Genomic DNA, 20,586 nt, shown 5'->3' with positions numbered 1-20,586 from the left:
TAAACATCATTAGTCATTTGAGATCAGCAGCGATAAGAGAACTTATATGAAGACTGATTTGATTTTCACACCACTTTAATGACAAGATAAATTGTCAGCAACTTGGATTTCTATATAAAAAGACGCTTTAAAATAAATGAAACATATTTGCAAGCAAGCAAACACATACACACAGAGGAAATTATTTGTTTTGAGTTGCTGACAGTGTAAGTAACTTGATAAACTAATAGAACAAGACTAATTCTATAAACCTTTGAGTATTTTTTATAAACCAGTGGTTAGGGAATATTGGGATTTAAAGAGGATCTTACACGTTTTTATGTTCCTAATACCTTCTGTCATTTTAGTCCTCGAATAAATTTTGCTGAATAATGTTTGTTTTATGCCTCTAATGGCCCATTTGTTTACAGGGAGTTAGGATGTATTTTTAATGGCAGGATAAGTGTAAAGAAAAGAAATATTTTAATAATTGTAGTGTTTCTTTTAAATCATATATTAATTTGTATTAAATTGACAAAATCCATTATTGTATATCTTGATGACGTGGAAAAACACCAGATTATACATTGGTAATCTTATTCCAAATTTCCACATAAATTGAATGCAGAAGGGAAAGAGAGTAATGTCATGGTCAGCAAAGTTGATGAACATGGCAGCTTATGTGGTAGAGACACAAAAGGTTTTCTGTACATCTGGAAGATATTGATGTTCCAAATCTTATGCTTCTATAGTTGACCAGGGTGAAGTTGTCTGGGCTAGCTCATCAGAATTGGCCATTTCTCCAATGTAAATTTGAGGCCAAGTTTTGTTGCATTTCACATTTGCTTCCCTTAAATTCACCTTTTTAAAGAACATACTTACCAGAAAGCTTGAGTTCTTCATCATCGTGGAGCATCCAAGGCTGTGCATTCATGCACAGGGGTGTCGATCCTCTTTTCTTTGGGAGTCCTTTCTGAGATATTGGGGCACTTCTTATCAACCAAGAGAGCATAAGCCTCAGTATCAGTGATTCTTAAACATGATGTCATAAGGTATTTGTAACCAATAATAAGGTACTAATATATAAAAATAATTTTTTTAAGTATGAATTAGGTTTGCTTCAAAGTTATAGAGAGAGTAATGTCATCCCATTTAGCTGCTTTATGATCCCCTTTACAAGTGGGAAAGAAGGGGGGGAAGTCTTTCCTCACTGGAAATTGTTTATTAATGTTTGGTAAAAGCCTGGAAATGTCTCACACGTGTGCACATCTTCCAAGTTGTGTGTGTTACAACAGAAAAGAGAATGAGAGAAGTTGCTTTATGTAGGCCCTGTTTTACCTAAGAACACAAGAACAAGTAATCTTTGCATATTTTCTACTTCAGTGAGGGCCCATCAATCAAGGAACAGAATGGTCTCAAGGTATTGGCCAAAATGCCTTTGCTACAAGAAACCTTGACATTGGGACATTGGGATGCCTGGGTGGCTCTGGGGTTGAGAGTGCCTTTGGCTCAGGCACGATCCCGTGTCCAGGGATCCGGTCCCTCATCGGGCTCCTTGTGGGGAGCCTGCTTCTCCCTCTCCCTGTGTCTCTGCCTCTCTCTCTCTCTGTGTCTCTCATGAATACTACTAATAAAAAGAAACCTTGACATTATGAGCCGGATTTGCACACATCGTTGTGTTATTTTACTCTGAAAATGCAAATACATGACAAGTCTCATATTTAGGGGACATGGCTATATGAAAGGTATATGGTTGCTTTATAAGGAGGAGGAAGTGCCTATAAAACTTCCTTGAGTGTCCCCTCCACAGTCATGTGGCAGTGGGAAGTGGTAATGCTCTCGATGGTGAATTAAGGAAAAAAGCAAAAAGGATGGTTAGCATTTGAACATCTTCTGTTCAACAAGAATACCCACCTGTGGCCATACTTATTTCCTTGGCAAACTCAGATTGTTAATTATGACCAGTGTGTGGAAAATGAAAGTGTATCTTACACAATCAATGATCATGGTTTTTACCTTTGGGATGAAAAATAAATTTGAAAAAACAGACTCTTTGAAATGGCCCAGATTTAAAAATGCTTTATGAAAACATTTGGAGAAAAGATTGCAGTTTATCAGTGAATTGAAGTGAGTTTAGGTTATGTCAATTTTCCTGATGGTTCTGATTGAACTAATGACTTAGTCTGTAATTGACTAACCCTCTAAATCAATCAAAGCCAGGCTGTAATAAATGAACTACATTTAAATCCTTAAACCAATTGTGGATGTGGAGCAATCTTTAAGTTTGTGTAATAAGGCATACTTTGGTAAAGGTAATATGAAACTGAAATTGAGAACTCAACAAAAATCTAGAAAGCAAAAAATAACGACTGCAGGTGCTAATATGTTATACTGATTATGCAAATGAGAATCTACCTCTAAGAAAATGGTGTCAGAATTTAGAATACTGTAGTCCTGAAATGGGAAAGCTTCTTCTGTCATGGACTGAACAGTAAATATTTTAGGCTTTATATGCCACATGGTCTCTGTCACAACTACTTAGCTCTGCAGTTAGAGTGCAAAAGCAGCCATAGACAATATGTAAACAAATGTGTGTGGCTCTGTTCCAATAAAACTTTATTCATGGATACCAAAATTTGAATTTCAAACCATTTTCACATATCATGAAATACTCTTCTGTTTTTTTTTCCAGCCATTTAAAAATGCAAAAAACATTCTTCAATCATAGGCCAAACAATAAAAGGCAGTGTGCCAGATTTAGCCCAAACTGTAGTTTGTTGACCCCTGCCCTAAACTAATAAAGCATGAGCTTTAAGAGTAACGTGCGAACTTCGAGACACATCAAGAATGTCAGTGACTCATTCATTCTTCATTAAAGAGCAGCTATTGAACACAACATCACCTATGCACTATACTTGACAAAAATGTTTACCCTGAGTTGAATAATGAGAAAGCAACTGGAAACATCCAGATTGTGGGTCATTTTATAAAAGTGGCCTGGACTTTTCAGAAATGTCAATTATGAAAGACCAAAGAAAGAAAGAATAAAAGCATAGGGAAAGTGTTCAAATTGAGAAAGACATAAAAACTAAAGGCAATGCATGATTTTTGTTTGGATCTGGGATTAAAACAAAAAACAACTGTAAATGGACACTTTCAGGGCACTTGGAAAAATTTGAATATAGAGTTGATAGAGATTATCAGATATCACTGTATCAGTGTTACATTCTTTGGGTGTTAGGATGGCATTGTGCACTTGTAGAATAATACTTTTGTTTTCAGAATATGTATGCTGAAACATTTGGATGAAGTGTTAGAATCTGCAATTTCAAATGGTTCAATCACACAAAAGTGTGTATGAGAGATGAAACAAATGTGGTAAAATATAAACAATAAATGAATCTGAGTGATGAGTATGCAAATACTGTACTATTCATTCAGCTTTTATATAAGCCTGAAATTATTCAAAATAAAAGTTGAAAAAATGTATAGAAAAAAGTTATAAATTCATTGGTTCAAGTTAGAAAATTTAAAATATACGAATTATACAGTGCTTGAAAAATCAGGTATTCATCAAAATTCTAAAATAATACTAAACTCATTTGGAAATTAAAATAATTTGATTTGTGAGAAATAGCTGGATTATTTCAGTGTGTTTTGATAGTTGTTTAGAATCTGTTCCCAGAAATTTTTTAGCATGGGTAAGACCTATGCTGGATGAATACAACACAGCAACATCATCAAACTCAGATTCACAAAAGCACTGAATTTAGATTGTTCTGTTGTTGTTGAAGATGCATATTTATTCAGTGACCAGAAATCTGAAATTTTTTTTTCTGTAATTAAAATTTTCAAACACGGGGATCCCTGGGTGGCTCAGCGGCTTAGCGCATACCTTTGGCCCAGGGCATGATCCTGGAGACCCGGGATCAAGCCCCACGTCAGGCGCCCTGCATGGAGCCTGCTTCTCCCTCTGCTTGTGTCTCTGCCTCTCTCTCTCTCTCTCTCTCTCTGTCTATCATGAATAAATAAATAAAATCTTTAAAAATTTTTTTTTCAAACATAAAAGACATTTCACTTCTTCTAGTAGTCAGATCCGGATGACTGCATACTATTTTTGCTCACTAGGTTTTTGAAAATGTAGAGAAACTAGATAGGAAACAAAATAAATTGGTCATCATTTAATGTGGAGAGATCACTCTATTCAAGGACATGAAAAGCACTTTCACAAGAAAAACTATAAACTCTTTGTAGGCAGAGATGATATTCTAGCTGCCTTTGTATCTCTAATGCCAAACAACAGTGCCTCACACAAGTAGTCACTCAATGAATGTTTGTTGAATGACTGAATAAATAAATAAATAAATGGAGTGGCAGGGGTGGGGAACCCTGCTTTATATGGAAACAGATTAGGTTTGGATTTGATGTAAGGAAAAGATTCAAGATGACTCCGGCACTAGACTGGGCCACTAAAAGACATAATGGATTATTTATTTATTTATTTATTTATTTATTGAAATTTACAATAATAGAATAAACATATATCTTGAATATATTTTTAGAGAAAACCACTTAAATGTTCAGATATTTTTCTACACGTATGATGATAAAGACAGCTCCTCACCTTCAAGGATTCTGTCTGCTAACATTCACTCAGGTTGAAGTGGATCTGAAACCCATGACAAATGAAGGGTAGTTGAGGGAATGAAGAACTGAAATCACAGCACCTGGGAGAAGACGAGTAACTGGCCTTGGTCATCCTCAAAGATGCCATGAGAAATGAGGGGTAGAAATACTCTGAGCAGCTCAGCAGGACAGAAGCCAGAAATGGGAGCAAAATTAAAGGAGAGCCAAGGGAGCACTCTGTAGATTTCAGCAACCGGAGAAAGAACCTTCTAACAGAGACGCGCCCAACCATGGGACAGCCTGACTTAACAAATAAGGAATCGCTGGCTCTGGAAGGTGTAGGCAGAGTTGGTGTGACCATTTTCAAGGACGATTGACTCAGGAGGTAGTGCCCACACACAGCAAGAGATTGAAGCTATCTCATCCCTTCTGACCAGAAAAAGTACTATTCAATAGAAGTCATTTTACAAATTCAGTGCTAATATTAAGTAGATAATTAAGAAGCAAATGTTTTTAATACCTCAAGGTGTTCAATGAGTATATAACAGATAAATGGAACATTATAGTCAGTTTGTTCCAGTAGATGTAGACCTTGGCATTACCCAAGGAAAACTTGGGTTGTCTCAATATGTAAAATAATACCGTACCTTAGCAGAGATCCTAAATGCTTTTAGGTGTTTCAAAGACACTGGGATTTGTTCTTTCTGCATCTTGGGCCACTATCCCCGTGTACTCTGTTATTTCAAGCCTAGCTTATTTTCTGCAGCTGCCTCCCAACGAGCTGTTTCTAATGTCTTCCCCCTGTAATCATCTTGACCACCGCTACTAGATGTCTGCCTAAAACTTCTTTTGAACTATTACTACCGATTCAAAAGCCTAGAATGATTAATCAATTTAGAAATATGTATGGAAAAGATTAGAAGAGACATAACTATATGAGTAGTTATTAAAGCGGTAAAATATAGACTCGTGTTATTTAAACATTCTTGGTATTGTGCTAATGTTCTAATGATAAATAAAATCACGTGCCAAAGAAAGAGTACAAGGTTTCCTTTGTAGGAAGACTACCTACCATATCACATACAAAAGCTCCAACTTAGCTTTTTTAAAGACTCCTCATTCATCTCCCAGTTTACCTCTTGCCTACTACTCCTGGAATAAAACTTCACTCACTTTCTATTGTCTAACTCTTTGTTCCCTTCTAGCCCTTTCCTTCCGCCTCGTCCCTCTTTGCTACGTCTGTGTTTGTGCCTCTTTTACCACGTTGCTCTCTACCTTGCCTGTAGAACAACTACTGTATCTCATTTGTGTGTTCACTTCCCCTATACTACAGGTAAGCCTCTGAAGGGCAGGGCCTCTATTCATCATTGCATTCCCCACATCTAGAATAGTCCTTGCAGATAAAAGGTGTTAATTAACTATCAGTTGAATGATTGCATTACATATTTTTCTAGTTGTTTACATGTTTTAGTGTAGGCTTCTCAAAATGAAAAGGTACATGTCATCCATACTGCCTAATTCAATACTTAAGTTCAGTAAATTTTTATGGAATACCTACTGTGTATCAGGCACTTTAGTAGGTGTTAGGATATAAATTAAAAACTGCTTTTAAGAAGATCAGTAAAGACCAGGTGGAATAGTTCTCAGCTAATTTCTCCTAACAAAATATACACCTGAAATCTATAGTCTAAATTAAAATAGTCAAATTTTCTAGACTTTACCACCATCTTTCTACTAAACCCATTCAAAAAAATTACATAAAATAAATATGAGATGGACTAGGTAGCCTGAAATCCAATATTAAACCATCAATGATAAGTAGAAATAAAAAATCTAGGATAGGTTCTTATTGATTTAGGGGAACTGGCACTTAATCATTTGTGTTCCAAGATCTTTACAGTGATCAGAAAGATTTTGAAAATTGTGAAGGCTTCATGTGTAGTTTAAGCAATTTTAAGCCTTTTATGCAACACGGATATTGTGGAAGCTACTACATGTTACAGCTTTTCCAGAATTAGATGTAATAATTTGGTAAAGAACACAGGTAGAAGAGATCACTGATTTTCCTTTTCCCCCAATAAACTACGTTTATTATGCCAATTTTAATTACCATGCAATCTAATGGTTTAAGGCTTATATTTTCCACATCACTAGACATCATAAACATGAAAGCATTTTATACTGTCATTATACATCAATGTTTGTACTTGGTTATACATATATACAGAAATTATTCACACATCTTAACCTTGCTATTTCCTCCTTTCAAACCAACATAATTTTACCGTGAAAGCAGCTTTTTAATAAATGGTATAAGAAATACAGCAAGGCACACTTTTTTAAAAAACTTTTTTCTCATTACCACCTCAAGAAGCATAAAAAACAAAAATGTTGTACATAATTTAATAGTAGAATATCACCAGTTTATAATATACAACACCCATATAGTTGTTTCTTGAAGTGCTGCATAGATAATTATTTTTAAAATAAAATAAATAAAACAGCGCTTTTAAAAGTTGCTAAATTTTGAAAGAAAGACCAATGTTTCTTCTGTATGCTGCGATCAAATCAAATGTTGGCCTTTTAGGTAAATCTCCTTCAATAAACACAGGCATCATACCATTAAAAAAAAAAATCCAGATTGAAACATGAAATTGGTCAAGTACGGGTGGCGAGGGGTAGGGGTTGGGGGTGGTGTCATTCCAGACAGGTGAATTTAATGGACCATCAATTTGGTGGACTGCAGAACTTTAAAGAGTAGATGGGGAGGGAGGAGGCAAACGGAAAAGTCTCGCTGGAGAGGTGGGGTTGGTAGAGGTAGCTTGGGACAGGAATCCATGGGAGAACAAGCAGCTTTGCCAAACTTCAAAGACAATCACCTAAAGAAAACCAGTGCACAATCCAGATCACAAGGCTCATGTGGACAAATCGCATTCAGAGGGAAGATTCATCTTGGGAGAGGTCAATGTAACAATTGGCAGTGACGTGATGAAACCACAGACTAGCCCAGGGTGGGACGAGGAGGCCAGCCCTGAGTTACAGCCAGGCTTATCTACAAGAAACAAAAAAAAGTGACAAGAAAACGTATCAGAAATCTGTTTCATTTGCCAACCTGAGCCCTTTGAGGAAGACTGTCATTTTGGAACTATCTGCTCATATTCTGAAATAAAAGGATACATAAAACAGTGATTTTAATTGCCCAAGTTTCACATTACTGACAAAGATGCTTCAGAATCTATTGAAAAATAAATTGATTTTTTTTTAAAGACATGGTTTTAAAGAAAACAAGAAAAATCATCAAGTTGGACTTTTTCTCTGGATATCATCTACTCTGTTGCTTGTGAACTCAGTTTTGAGCACTAGAGATAGCTTCAAATCACGGAAAATGTGAGGCTGCTGGTGCCTAGCTATGCAGCAAAGTATCAGCAGTGATTCACAGCCTGGGAACCTGGGCCCTCAGGTGGTTCAACTTTTCCCTCAGTGACTATGTGTGACAATGGAACTGAACAATTCCAGTATTATACAGCGGTGAAATATTCATAGCAGTGTTAGAATCCCAAATGTTTTCAGCCCCTTGCAGATAAAAGGATATGACTTGGGCTTCTGGCTCGAATACGAATGCATTTCATTTAAGGTACACTCTGCAAATAAGAATGACTCAATTATATCTGTACATCTCGATAGCTCAGATACAAATTTGTTCCAACCTCACCAGTTCTGCCTATTTCTAAGTGGCTGAAAGCAACAAGTTGGATGTAAGGGACAGCTAAATTCCAGGGATAGGCAGTACAGGATGTAATTACTTTATGTCCTCCGACCAAATCTCAAAGAAAGCAGGTTTTTTTTTTTTTGCTTCTCTGGGTTTTAACGAGTTCTGATGTCTGATGTCAGGTTGCTTTATTGTCTTTCTAGAACTAAATATTCTCATTCTCTGTCTCTTTCTCTATAATCTTGTAAACTTTAAGAGCTAGAAAAACTTTAGCAAATGTGGTTTGGCTGAAGTCACAGGAAGTTGGGGATAGAAGGCCCGTTCTCAAGAACAGGGAGAGATGGACAGGAACAGATGGTACAAAATTTGGTACATTCAAATACTGCAGTAACTCAAGAAAGAACGTGATGCATTGTTCAAATGCTGAGGACCTGAATCGAAATACGGACGCAGAGTAAGAAATCCTTAGGTGAGGCAAAGCTGGTCTTATTAATGCTTTAAATTCTCTCTGGATAATCAATTCTTTCAACTTGGCCCACTTGGGAAGGGGCAGGCAAAATTGATTGAGACACAGATCTGGTGTGTGTGTGTGTGTGTGTGTGTGTGTGTGAGAGAGAGAGAGAGAGAGAGAGAGAGAGAGAGATAGGTGATGACCAATAAAATCTTTGTCATTTAGCATGGCAGGGCTAGTTATTCAGAAGTGTTGGATAATTAAAAACATTTCACATCCATCAGAACCTTCACATCCACTTTAAAAGTGATTTTGAAGGTAAATTTGATAAGATCATGCTTGTATCGTTTAGTGAAAAATTAATACACTATCACCAAAAGTAGTTTCCTAAACCTGCTTGGCCAGCTTTGGATCATATTAAATACTTAGTGTCAATCCAACTAACAGAATAAGAATTTCTGTTGTATACATGAGAAATGTTTGCTCTTAAAGTTTTCTCAGTTTGTGATAACTGACTGGCAGCAATTTTACTGTGTAAGTGTACACTTGAGCATGCATAAATACAAGTAATTGTTGAAAATCTAAACTCTATGAGCTACCAACAATTACATTTGCAGACCAATAAAACAGGAAAAACAATGGAGCTAAAAAGTTCTGAAGGAAATATATGCATCCTAAGTAAATACAGCCCCTCCAATACACACACACACACACACACACACACACACCATACACAGTAAAACAAAACTGAAAACCAGAGTAAACCAAAAGGAAAAAAAAAAAAAAAAAACCACCCTGGCTGCATGTGATGAGTTAAATTTTTATACCACAGGATTTATCCAGCCTGAAGTTTACGGTTAAATCATCACCAAAGATCAGAGGCTTATGATGAGGATTATGAAGAAATAACTGTCAGAATACAGCAAAAAGATTAGTGCAAAGTACATCTCTTAGGCAGGTCCTAGGAGGCACTCCAGACATACATTATGTGCTTCCTCCAAATTAGGCAGAAATATCTGGATCTATCCAGTTACCTTTCCTTTGATGTGATTTGCTATAACTGACCTCTCTATTTTTGTAGAAACATGACACATAAATGAAAATAGTGAAAAGCACAGCAGTGTGCCTAGAAATCAGTGGAAATGCATCCTGTGTTTGACCATGTCTAAAACTTCAACAGTTTCAGTGGGTTTTTAATTAGAACAGTAAGTGAAAAAAACCTCAAAAAATTTTTGAAAAGAATTCTTGTTAGTGTTGCAGACTGTTTCTGTGCTAAGTTGTAGCTCTTCCAGATGACATAACTTCATCATTTGAGAACTTATTTCTGGGGGAAAAAAAGCCCAGCAAACTGAATATGGTGTATTTTATTATCTAGATAGAGCACCCCAACTGATAGTTTTGAAACAGCTTTAAAAAGTAGAGCTTTTCCTGCCCTACTTGAATCTTGTAGAAAGAACAATGACAACAGTTAATCTTTTATGGACTTGAGGTTTCATATTTACCAAATAATTCTACTACGGTATTCCTGATTTTTAACACCAAAGGCATGCCAACATTTTGAGATTAAATAACTTGTCATGGTCAATAATATTTTAACAAAATGTAAATATTTATACCCAGGTACCCAATGGTAACGACTGGTGAAAAATTTAGGCATCCAGATATTTGATCTGCATGATACTGAAAAAATTGACTAGGACCAGTAAATATGGTTATTTAAGTGGCCCTTGGCTGATAAAAAGTCACTTGGGTGCAATGTGAGTTCTGCAGAAGTAAAATCTGGCTGCTTCTCCCATTGCCTGAGATAGGGCCAGGAACCCCATCTCTGGGGCTCAATGAAATACTGCTGACCGGCAGGTGGGCTCGCTGATAGTTTTATATTGTCGTGCCTGTAAAATGTGAGGGCTGCACAGATCCAACAGCATGTTCACTTCATACTCACTTCCCTGGGTGCAAAGATGGAGCTGCTTATCATTTACATTTCCCTTCTCTATCTATGTAAAGGACAGAAGATACTCCCGGAGTATCTAAAAGGGAAGAGTTGTGACCCTGGATGCTTCTTCTGTGCCAGCGCTTCTCGGGCTCCGGATATCAGACTGACTGGTGACTTGAGTAAGGGTCACAGTCACATGATATCATGCTCAGAGCAGTGTTGCTTCCAAGCCTTCATCCCTTTGCAGAAAACAAAAATCAGCCCCCTCCACCAGCCCTTCTAGTGGCAGGTTGGCAGAGCCAGCTGTACAATTGGTACTAATAGAACTTCTTTAGAAGCAGCTTATGGGATTGCAGTTATTCTCCCTTAATGGTCAGTTTCACTGCATACTGATGGAGAATGTGATTATGGGGTGGACATGTTTCACAGAAAATACATTTCTCTCTCTCCTACTTTTGTTCTCACTTGCGGCCAATTGTAAATTGAGTCTGAAACAGAAAATTAGTTGAGCTATATTAGTAAGTAGGATGTCTTCCCTCGATTTTGCATACTGAGTTTATTTTTAGGGTATATATATGGTATAGATCCCCCCTCCCCATTTCTAGCAGCTCTACACAGAATCACACATTTTAATGAGCTTAGGGCACAGGTGTTGCAGGAAAAAAAATAATGATGTTTGCCATTCATCTTTCAAATTAAATAATGTGTTTTTAAATAGTAACTTTTTTCATAATACATTATGGGAACAACATTTATCTGTCACATTTTAAAAGATGTATTTGTAATAAATGTAAATTACTTTTAGAAAATCAGTAATTAGGCTCATCAAAAAATAAACAATCTGCCACAAAAAAGATAATCTTTAGCATAGTTAAGTATAATAACTGTTATTTGAATAAGTTAACAAATTAGGGTAGATTGCTTCTGTAATTCATTTCCTATAGCACGAGTTTAGGTTACGGCATTAAGCTTCTGGAGTGGGGGGGTGGAGATGGCATTCGGCACCTCACACTTTGGTGAAATACAGCTCTCACATTCAAAAGCTCAAATTTTCTTCTTTAGACTTGATTGAGAAAGTATATTCATCACAGGGGCTTAGACACAGAAAATAACAGAATTTTTGTGTCATTTTTCGAGCTGTATCATCATCTCAGAATTATCAATCAATAGCTGTCTTATTAAATATGAAGAGTGGAATGACTTTCTTAAAAATTTTGATGGAAATCAGCCTGTCACCTTCAGGCAAAATTCAGAAATTCTGTTTTTATCAAAACGCCATTAACTTGTCATGTATTCTCTCTGCATTTGCTTTCTGGGCCTGTTCTCAGGCTGTATGTGGATAAATAAGAGCCTCCTCTTGAACATCAACTTTCTCCTCCTGTTTGAATCCTTAGACTTGGCCATGATTAGGAGCTGTGACAGCACAGCCTTCCACTGGGGAAGCAAATGTGATGATAGTTACATCAGACAGAAGCATAAAAGGGAGGCCCAGATCAGAAGATGCAGCCTTTAACCTAATCATTGTTCATTTCCAGGCACCGAAGGGAGAGGGCAGCTCTGCGTGCAGGAAACTCAAGTGCGGAGCACTATCACTGCACACGCATTTTGATCAGAGGGTGTGACTGCAATTGGGAGAACCTTCTTTTCCTCCCTTGGTGGAAGGAAGAATGTGAGGTCCTCCATTATTCAGCCACTTCCTGAAATTTTGTATCCTTCTTGCCAGAAGGATGTAGGAAAGATAATGTCACTAGAAATGTCGATTGTGACTATTTCCTCTCACTTTAGCTTCACAGTTACTTGCATTCCAGGGAATGTTCTTCCACCTAAATGTCTTATTCAGATAAATATCTGCCATGACCAGTCATTCTGACTAGTTTTTCCTCCTATCGTGGGTGGCATTGTTGACTCAGGCTCGTATTTTAAGTATATATAGATTTATATTAAATATACGTTTAAAAATATATTAAAGTTATATATTAAAATAGGAGTATACATACCTTTCAATGAGATGATTTTCATGCGTGGAGAGGGTTGCATTCTACCTATGCATATTTTTATGTTGTTCTTCATGAAGATTTAGAAGATTTTCTTCACAGGTTAAAGTTTTGGGGTTGGGATGTAACACAGCCTTGTCTTTTGGCTGCTTTGCCTTTGAGGAGAGTCCTGGAACTCCAGATTTGGCCGGAGCAGCATTACGTTCTTCGGGCATTCCTGATTCACCTGTGTTTTCTGAACTTTCCCTTTTACTGCCCAGCCTCGAAGCAGTTAACTCTGAGCTCTCCCCACAGATAGGAGCTGGGGGTAAACCATCTGCTTCCTTTCCAACATCAGATTCTTTCCGGTGGGGAGGATTTGAAAGCGCCACCATGTCTACCTCATCAGCTAAGAGAGAAGTATCACTGAAGGTAGGAGAGCCAGCTGCTGCTTGCGGTGGCGTAGCAGCTTCATCTGAAAGAGTGGGTTCATCTGGAGGGGTGCTGGAGAGGCAAGGCCCATCTCCATCGGGGTCGTCCTCAACACAGGCCTCAAAGAAGCATTCGGGGTCTTCCTTGTCTTCTAAGCCAGAGTCGGTAATGTCTGGTGGCACTGGAGTGTTGCTCTTCTCTTCTACGTAACTGGTGACCTCCCCACAATCACTGTCATGAGATGAGAGAGATAAGTAGGAATAAAAGTCCCCCTTTCTCAGCTGGATGGGCCGGTGAGAATGTTCCAACACCTTCTCCTTGATCTGAGTTAATGAGGTAGGAGCAGCTGCCTCATTTTCAGGTTGAGATTTACTTTTTAGGGCCGTTGAAGCCATGTCGATGATTTCCTTAACAAAGTTGTGTACTGAACAATCCTCAGCATCTTTTTGATGGAAAACATCTGGCTCACAGTCACAACAGGAAATGTTGTCACCGACAGAGACATTCTCCTCTGTTTCATTTTGTTCAAGTGTGAAGCAGCAGTGAGCAGATTTTCCAGCCACCCTTGGTGCATCATTCGATGAAGATTTCAATACGTCAGAATCCTGTCTATTGATAACTCTGGCTTCTGAAGGCAGTTCTGGATAAGACTTCTCAGTGGGAGCAGAAGCAGCAGTTGCATTTTCAAAATGGTGGTGCTTGTGGCATTTCTTTGGGCGATGTCTAAGAGTTTGGGGAACAAATTCATTTCCAGCAGTATTGGAATCATCTGAGCTGTCCATAAGTGCTTTACACTTACAATGCTCAGTGTCTGAATTCTTCTTCCTGCTTGAACTAAGAGTTTCTGATTCCTTTGGAATCCCATTCTGTTTGTCTTTCTGTCTTTCTGGAGTGCTTTCAATATTGCCATTTTCCATGTCAGCCACATATGGATCTTTATTAACTTTGAAAATATTTTTCTTATTTTCACCCTTTGTCCCTAACTCATGGGTGTGGGATAAATTCTTACCATTTCCATTACTTTCAGAGAGACATTTTATGGAGCTGTTCAGTAGAGCCTCAATGTTCAGGGTATCCGAGGGATTGGTCATTTCACTACTACTTACATCCTTACTGCCCTTTATTTCATCACTGAGATTACACCTTCTTTTATCTTTTGTCAAGGAAAACTTTGGTCTGATCCAGGTCTGCAGTTCATTCTTTATATAGTCCAGCCCTGACATCAAGTTGCATTCTTCATAAATTTCATCGTCTGTTGCAATACTGGAGTCATCATCCTCATCTTTGATGCATAGCTCTTCTTCTGTCAAGGTGAGGGTAGAGCTAGAAAGGAGGTCACTGTCATCTTCATCATCAGTGCAAGCAGAGGTGCAAGAGACATTAACAATCATGCTGACATTGACGTCGCTTTCATCAGCCACCGAACGAGTCAGGCGCTTCCTGAATGATGCATTTGATTCTGGGATCTTGTTCTTGTGTAATACAATATCCTCTGAGCAAAGAGAGAGCTCATCACTACTGCTAAGTTCTGTAAGAGATGCTGGCGAGTCTTCATTGATAGAAGATGCTATATCCAATGAGAGCTGGCCAGTAAAGGACATCTTTTGGGAACTGCTTTGGAGAGTAATATCAGAAACACTTCGCTTTATCTTTTGCTCTGAAGGGCTCTGGATATTCTCCAAACGATTCAGGAGATCTAGTGTCCTTTTACTCAGTTCCCCAACTGAGCCACTGCTCACACTTATGTCCCCAGAGCTGTGACAGCTAAAAAGATCCTCATTGCTTTTATAGGATGTCAACCAACTTTCTAAAGAAGTGCTTCGCTGGAGGCTGTCAGTGCCATTTTTAAGGATGCCCAATCCAAATAAATCACCCCCTGGAGAAAGGGACTCAATAGATGAACTGTGTGATAAAATGGAGAGTTGTCTGCCATTCTGCATGCTAGCAAATGTTTTCTCTACATCACCACTTTTATATGAATTCCGATCCATTTCATGGGATGCACTTGCCAAAATCCTTTCATGGGGAGGTGCATCTGGTTGTAACTCTGTAGCCTGATGTTTAGATTTGCAGGACTTTTTATCAAAATAAAAACCATGAAGCAGGGGATCCTCCACATGTGCTTTTTCACTTTGTGACTGTTTCATTATCATTGGTAATTTGAGTTTTGAGCCTTGGAGGTACGAGTAATCATAAAATGTAAACACATCATGTTTTCCTTGTAATTCTTCTCCCAAACAATCAGGGGTGTATTTGGTAATACTGTTTAAATCTCCAACTTTTCCATTTACACAACCCACTGGTGAAATGGATGACTGAGAGCTATTTGGAAGCTTAATGCGTTCCTCCTCATCTTTAAATTTTTGCTTTAACATGTTAACTGCATCTCCCATTTGTGGGTCCAGATGTTCAGTTTCAGGGTTACTTGGGGACCCATCTACCACATTGAGCAAGCACATTTCAGAGTTGGTAGTGGTTTCAGTGTCTCCTTCACTCACAATTCCACTCTCACTGCCTGAATTCTGGCTCATGTCTCCTCCATGGCATGGGCAGGGCTTCACCAAATTGGAACCTCCTACGAGGTCCGGCAAAGATTTAGTAGATGAAAATGAAGAGTCTTTACTGAGACTCTTAGTTAAAACACTAGGCTGTGTCACGTTGGTGAACTTTGGACTGTTTTTCAGAAATGGCATGTGGTTGTCCTCATAGAGTTCAACATTGTGGAGGCTGTACACTTGGTAAATGTGTGGACTGGAGGGGGCGGTGATACTTGAGGCATACTGAGATCCCCCGTGATCACCTGCCTCTTCTTCATAACCAGGGTCTTCACTACCTATCTCTTCTAGCTTTAAGGAAGGCATGACAGGCTGGGGTTCTTGATCAAGGTCATTTGATTCTTCATTCAAACTAATTAACTTGTTACTTATGTCAGTTTCATCCCATTCCAGGGCATCCTCACTCATACCATTCAGCTCCATCAAGCCAGGATCGATCACATTCAAAGTCTCCTGTGTAGGACAAAAAAGAAAAAAGAAAAAGAATTAGGGAACACAAACATGAACACTTTATCCATTCAAAATCTCTTGGAAGAGTCAGGAAAGAAATTTGCCCCAAGCATGGATTTGAAAGATAGCATAATTATCAGCTCTTTTCTCCTCTGGAATAATACCCAAGATTATTGAAATAGGTTTTTCTATCGATAGTAATTTGTCACTGAAGGCAATAACATAGATTAAAATGTAAAATTATTACAGCCACATTGTAATTTTTGGAATTAACCATTTCCTATAGATTCTTCTACATTTTAAACCTAGGACTGGGTGAAGATAAAACTATCAGGTAAATGAAGGCAAAAAGAGTACAGCCTATGACATCATCAAGGCACATTCACTCTGATACTCTTAGTGCTGCAGTCCACAGTGGAATATTATCTTCAGCCACAATGGCAGACCCCTTCTTGCCTCTATTCCTGGGGTTCCCACTTGAAGCAGCCTTGCCTTGGGGAAGCAGAAGAGACTCATAGCCACCTGTAGAGCCATTCATGGTCAGAGACCCTTGCTTGTCTATCCTTTCTTCTGCCTTCCGTTTCAGAATTTGGCTCTTCTCCCAAAGAGACCCAAGTTAAACAACACTTGACTGGTCTCTTCACTTACATCTTACTGGACCCTGAGTCTTGGGCCTCAGTTCTCTTAGTCTCTCTCTCTTCCCCAGTCTCTTTCTATGACAGACATTCTACTTTGATCTTGTTAACTTGTCTTACTATTGTCAGACCTGGTCCTGTTCAATATAAGCAGGAACCCTCCCCTCCGGCCCACCAGCAAGCCCTAGAATAACAACTATCTAAAGACTTTCCTGACTCAAGTTTGACTTAGCCCAGATTCTCTTACACTGCACTGTGCCAGCATGGTTGGGATCCTTGAGCTTTCCTTGGATGTCCTGGTTTTAACTTGGTTTAGGGATATGCAGGCCCTGGCAGGCTCACCTATAGATAGAAACTCAAATAGAACTTTGCAGCTCAGCTTATGTTTATGCAGAGTAGTCAAGCAGATAAGCATGGCTCTAGAACTATGCAGAGCAAATGAAATGCTGACTTTGCTGCCTACCAGGTGTGTGGCCGTGAGCAAGTTGCTTAACCTTTCTGAGTACCTATCTCTTTGCATTTCTTGTTCAAGTGGGCTAGCACTATCCATCTTTTGAGATAATTCTAAATACTACTAAGCTAAGGCTTGTGAAGGGCTGAGGGAGTAGTCAATGTAAGGTCACTATAATTCTTAATACATGCAGCATTGCTTTAGAGTGGCTTTGAGTCAATTCATAAAGGGTTCTCTCTGCCTACCTTCTTCTCAATTTGTCCTAAAAACCATAAGGGATTCATGATATACTAGGCAGAAAGAGATGTCACACAGTGTAATAGGTCAGCATATTTACACAAGAACTCAGAAATATTTTAACAGTCTGGTTGAAAAATAGGCCATGATGATTTTATTCCTCAGTAGTGGAGAAAAAGGCCTCACCAGCAACACATTCACAAAACTTTCCTAAGAAAGCTTCAGTCCTTCTTGGAATGAGTAGCTGAAGGATACAACACAACCTCATTAAGTGTAAAACACCCATTAGCACTTTATTATACTGGATATGTAAGAGATTATCTGCATAGCCTACTTAAGTTTAAAAGAGTCCAGTTACAAAGTAAACATTAATTAAGGGATATTTTTAAATTTTATGACAGAAATCTTTCATGCTGCCAAAGTTACAGCAGTTAATCTAGAACACTGGCAGTCATCATACTCACTTAGGTATGGAGTACATTCGCTGTGATGAATTTTTATTAGAATTTCTGTTTATTCTTTGCTTGCTGATAAAGGAAGTACTAATGACCGCTTAGTATGGCTAATGAATGTTAAAATCTTCAGCTGTAGAAACAATCAATCAGTCTAATCAAATAGTATATTAATTTCAAATACTATCTTGCCTGACATTGTACTCTGAGAGTGCTAATAAATAATTGAACTAGTCTTTCAAAGAAGCTCTCTTTGTAACTCTCTGGTTGACTTAAACATTAAGCACAGATTTTCTATGAGAGTCCCAAACCTGGAGGCTCACACGAGATGCAGGAATTGGGCCATCTGGGTGTGTGTCAGGAGCTTAGCCCAAGTGACACCTGTAACTTGGACTTGTCTTTCATGACATAGTCGTTTTCTGACCAAATGCTATCTTTGTGGCTTTACAAATGCAAGCCTCAGAAAGTATAAAACAGCAGCACCTAAAAGAACAAATCCTCTGCTCTATTAGTAGCTGGAGTAGAAATTTTCCGTAGGAAAAGATTAAACTTTTGAATGTAATTCTGTCCTTTCCCCTCCTTAACTCTCTCTTCCCATACATCCCTTAATTTATTGTAATTGCTGGAATTATTTATATGTCAATTCCTGAGAATATCTGACAAGATCCTTTAGAAAATCATTCACTTTGGGCTTTAAATTTTACATATTAAGGAAGTGCTATTTGTTCTGCTTTCATTCACTCCCTTCTGTTGTGGATTAAATTCTGTCAATATTTTCAATAAAATCTCCATTTCCTCAGGATTTAGCCTCAAACATAAAACATCCCCTGGGGGCAAGAAAGTACAGAAAGTTTCCAAGTGGAAGGGAAGGGCATTGGGATATTTATATAACTAAAAAGCTATCTTTGAAAAAAATGATATATGTATAGAGTGATGTAACTGGCAGGAAAATTATTTGGTCGAATGCTCTCTTTGATGATAGCTCAGCAGCCAGTAATGCTCAAGCTAATTAACCATTTGTTGTTGTTGCTTTTCTAGAGGAACTGTCTGTCTGGTACTTTTTAAAAGGCACAAATGTTCCTGTCTTTGATAAGGTGATAAATCAAAAATGGATTTAGGCAAAATCTAAGAATATTTGACTGAAACCAAAACGATAGTGAGTAGTCCATGAGGTTCCAATAGAAAGATGCAATTCCAAAGATAATTCTGAATTAAATTAATTTGTGTGCGGGTCTTTCATTCATAAACTTACTTCATTGGTGCAGAATTTGCCCTAAACCTAAAGCTCTATATAAATAATTACACACACATACACACACCCCTGCAAGATCTGCTCAAGAAACAAGTAGAATTAATTGGTGCTGCATTTTTGGTTTTTTGTTTTTTATTCTTGGAAGCAGGTTATTTATTTCAGCACAATATCTACAGAGAAAGTAAAAGAGGATGGAGAAAAGATGGTGATGATGATCCAATTGTAGCAAGTAACATATATTGGAAATAACTTCCTTCTGTACTTATATGGCTTTAATTGAATTAGGTCTCCCAGGACTGCATTTCTAGGATTTTCTTAAAATTTTAGGTTACAAAGTGGGTTTTGATAAGCAATGAGAAACATATTACCAGCTAAAGTGTGGGGTGAGGAAACTTGACACTATGAAACAACCCAACAGAGATACGATATAGCTACCTCTAGATCCCTTTAGTTTCCTTTAAAAAGTTGCATCTTTTGACAATCTAAAGAATGTCAAAAAGATTAGCATGAACTGAATGTTCCAGTCAAACTTCTGGTGCTCTACATGGGCAAAACCATGAGAAGGACTTGTAATTTGTGTTCCTCCTATTTATTCCAGACCCAGGAGTTTATTAAGCAATACCACTTGCAAAGTCCTAGGAATAGAGATTTATCTATTGAAAAGTGGAATATAACAAAAATATACAAATAAATAAAAATGACAAAAACAGAAACATCATTAAATGTAATTGAATAAAGATCTGTGTATTTACTCTGGAGCAAAATGTAGACCACATGGAATTTTGAGGTGTTGGACAGGAGGGAGAAATAATATATCGAGATGGGGGTGGATCAAATTAAACAAGGGGAAATTCCAACTTTCATATATTTTCTCTGCTTTTCTGATGCAATTATTTTCCCTTGCATCCACCCACCCCCCAAATCACAGTATCTGAGGATTAGATGCAAAATTGTTTTCCTAAATTTGAGTGGGGTGGAAATTTTATTTAAAAAAAAAAACAAAAACAACATCAACAACCACAACAAATCACTAGTTCTCAGAAAATGTAAGGGATAGCTTTTAAGAGAACTCAGTTTTTAGTAATCTGCCTCTTTCTGGGCAGAGAATAGATTCAGAGTTAGTGAAAAAAATATAGATGAAAAAAGAAACAGGAAGAAAAGCAAAAGTGTTCACTGTTTATAAATCATTTTGGGATTTAGAGTAGAAACTCAAATAGATCTGAGTGTTAACCCTGGATTCCCCCTCTCCATGTTAGCTCTGTAGTCCAGGGCAAGTTATTTAACAGTTATGTAGTTACTTAGTTCAGCTATTTAACAGGCCTCAGTTCCATCATTTGTATATCAGGATAATCACAGCATATTGGGTCCACCTTAAGGAATATTGGGAGCTTCAAATGAGAAAATGTATGTCAAGTCCTATGGGGGGGTAGAGGGTTGGCACACTGTGGACG

General features: G+C 37.9%; 1 protein-coding gene across 5 annotated transcripts in view; it reads right to left on the bottom strand.

Moving 5' to 3' along the window:
• Positions 1–2,572: 2,572 nt before the first annotated feature.
• Positions 2,573–20,586, bottom strand: part of AKAP6 (A-kinase anchoring protein 6) — a 539,311-nt gene continuing 521,297 nt past the window's right edge. For all 5 annotated transcript variants that reach the window (XM_077908985.1, XM_077908989.1, XM_077908988.1 and 2 more), the window contains 2 exons: positions 12,696–16,111; positions 2,573–7,657 (listed from right to left, as the gene is read on the bottom strand). In XM_077908985.1, the coding sequence (XP_077765111.1) occupies positions 12,737–16,111 (3,375 nt within the window). In that variant the 3' untranslated portion in view covers positions 2,573–7,657; positions 12,696–12,736. The remainder of the gene's footprint in view (positions 7,658–12,695; positions 16,112–20,586) is intronic.

Source organism: Canis aureus, chromosome 9 (assembly GCF_053574225.1).
Source record: "Canis aureus isolate CA01 chromosome 9, VMU_Caureus_v.1.0, whole genome shotgun sequence".
Lineage (NCBI taxonomy): Eukaryota > Metazoa > Chordata > Mammalia > Carnivora > Canidae > Canis > Canis aureus.
Note: the sequence above shows the minus strand (reverse complement) of the source record. Positions and strands in the feature narration are given on the sequence as shown.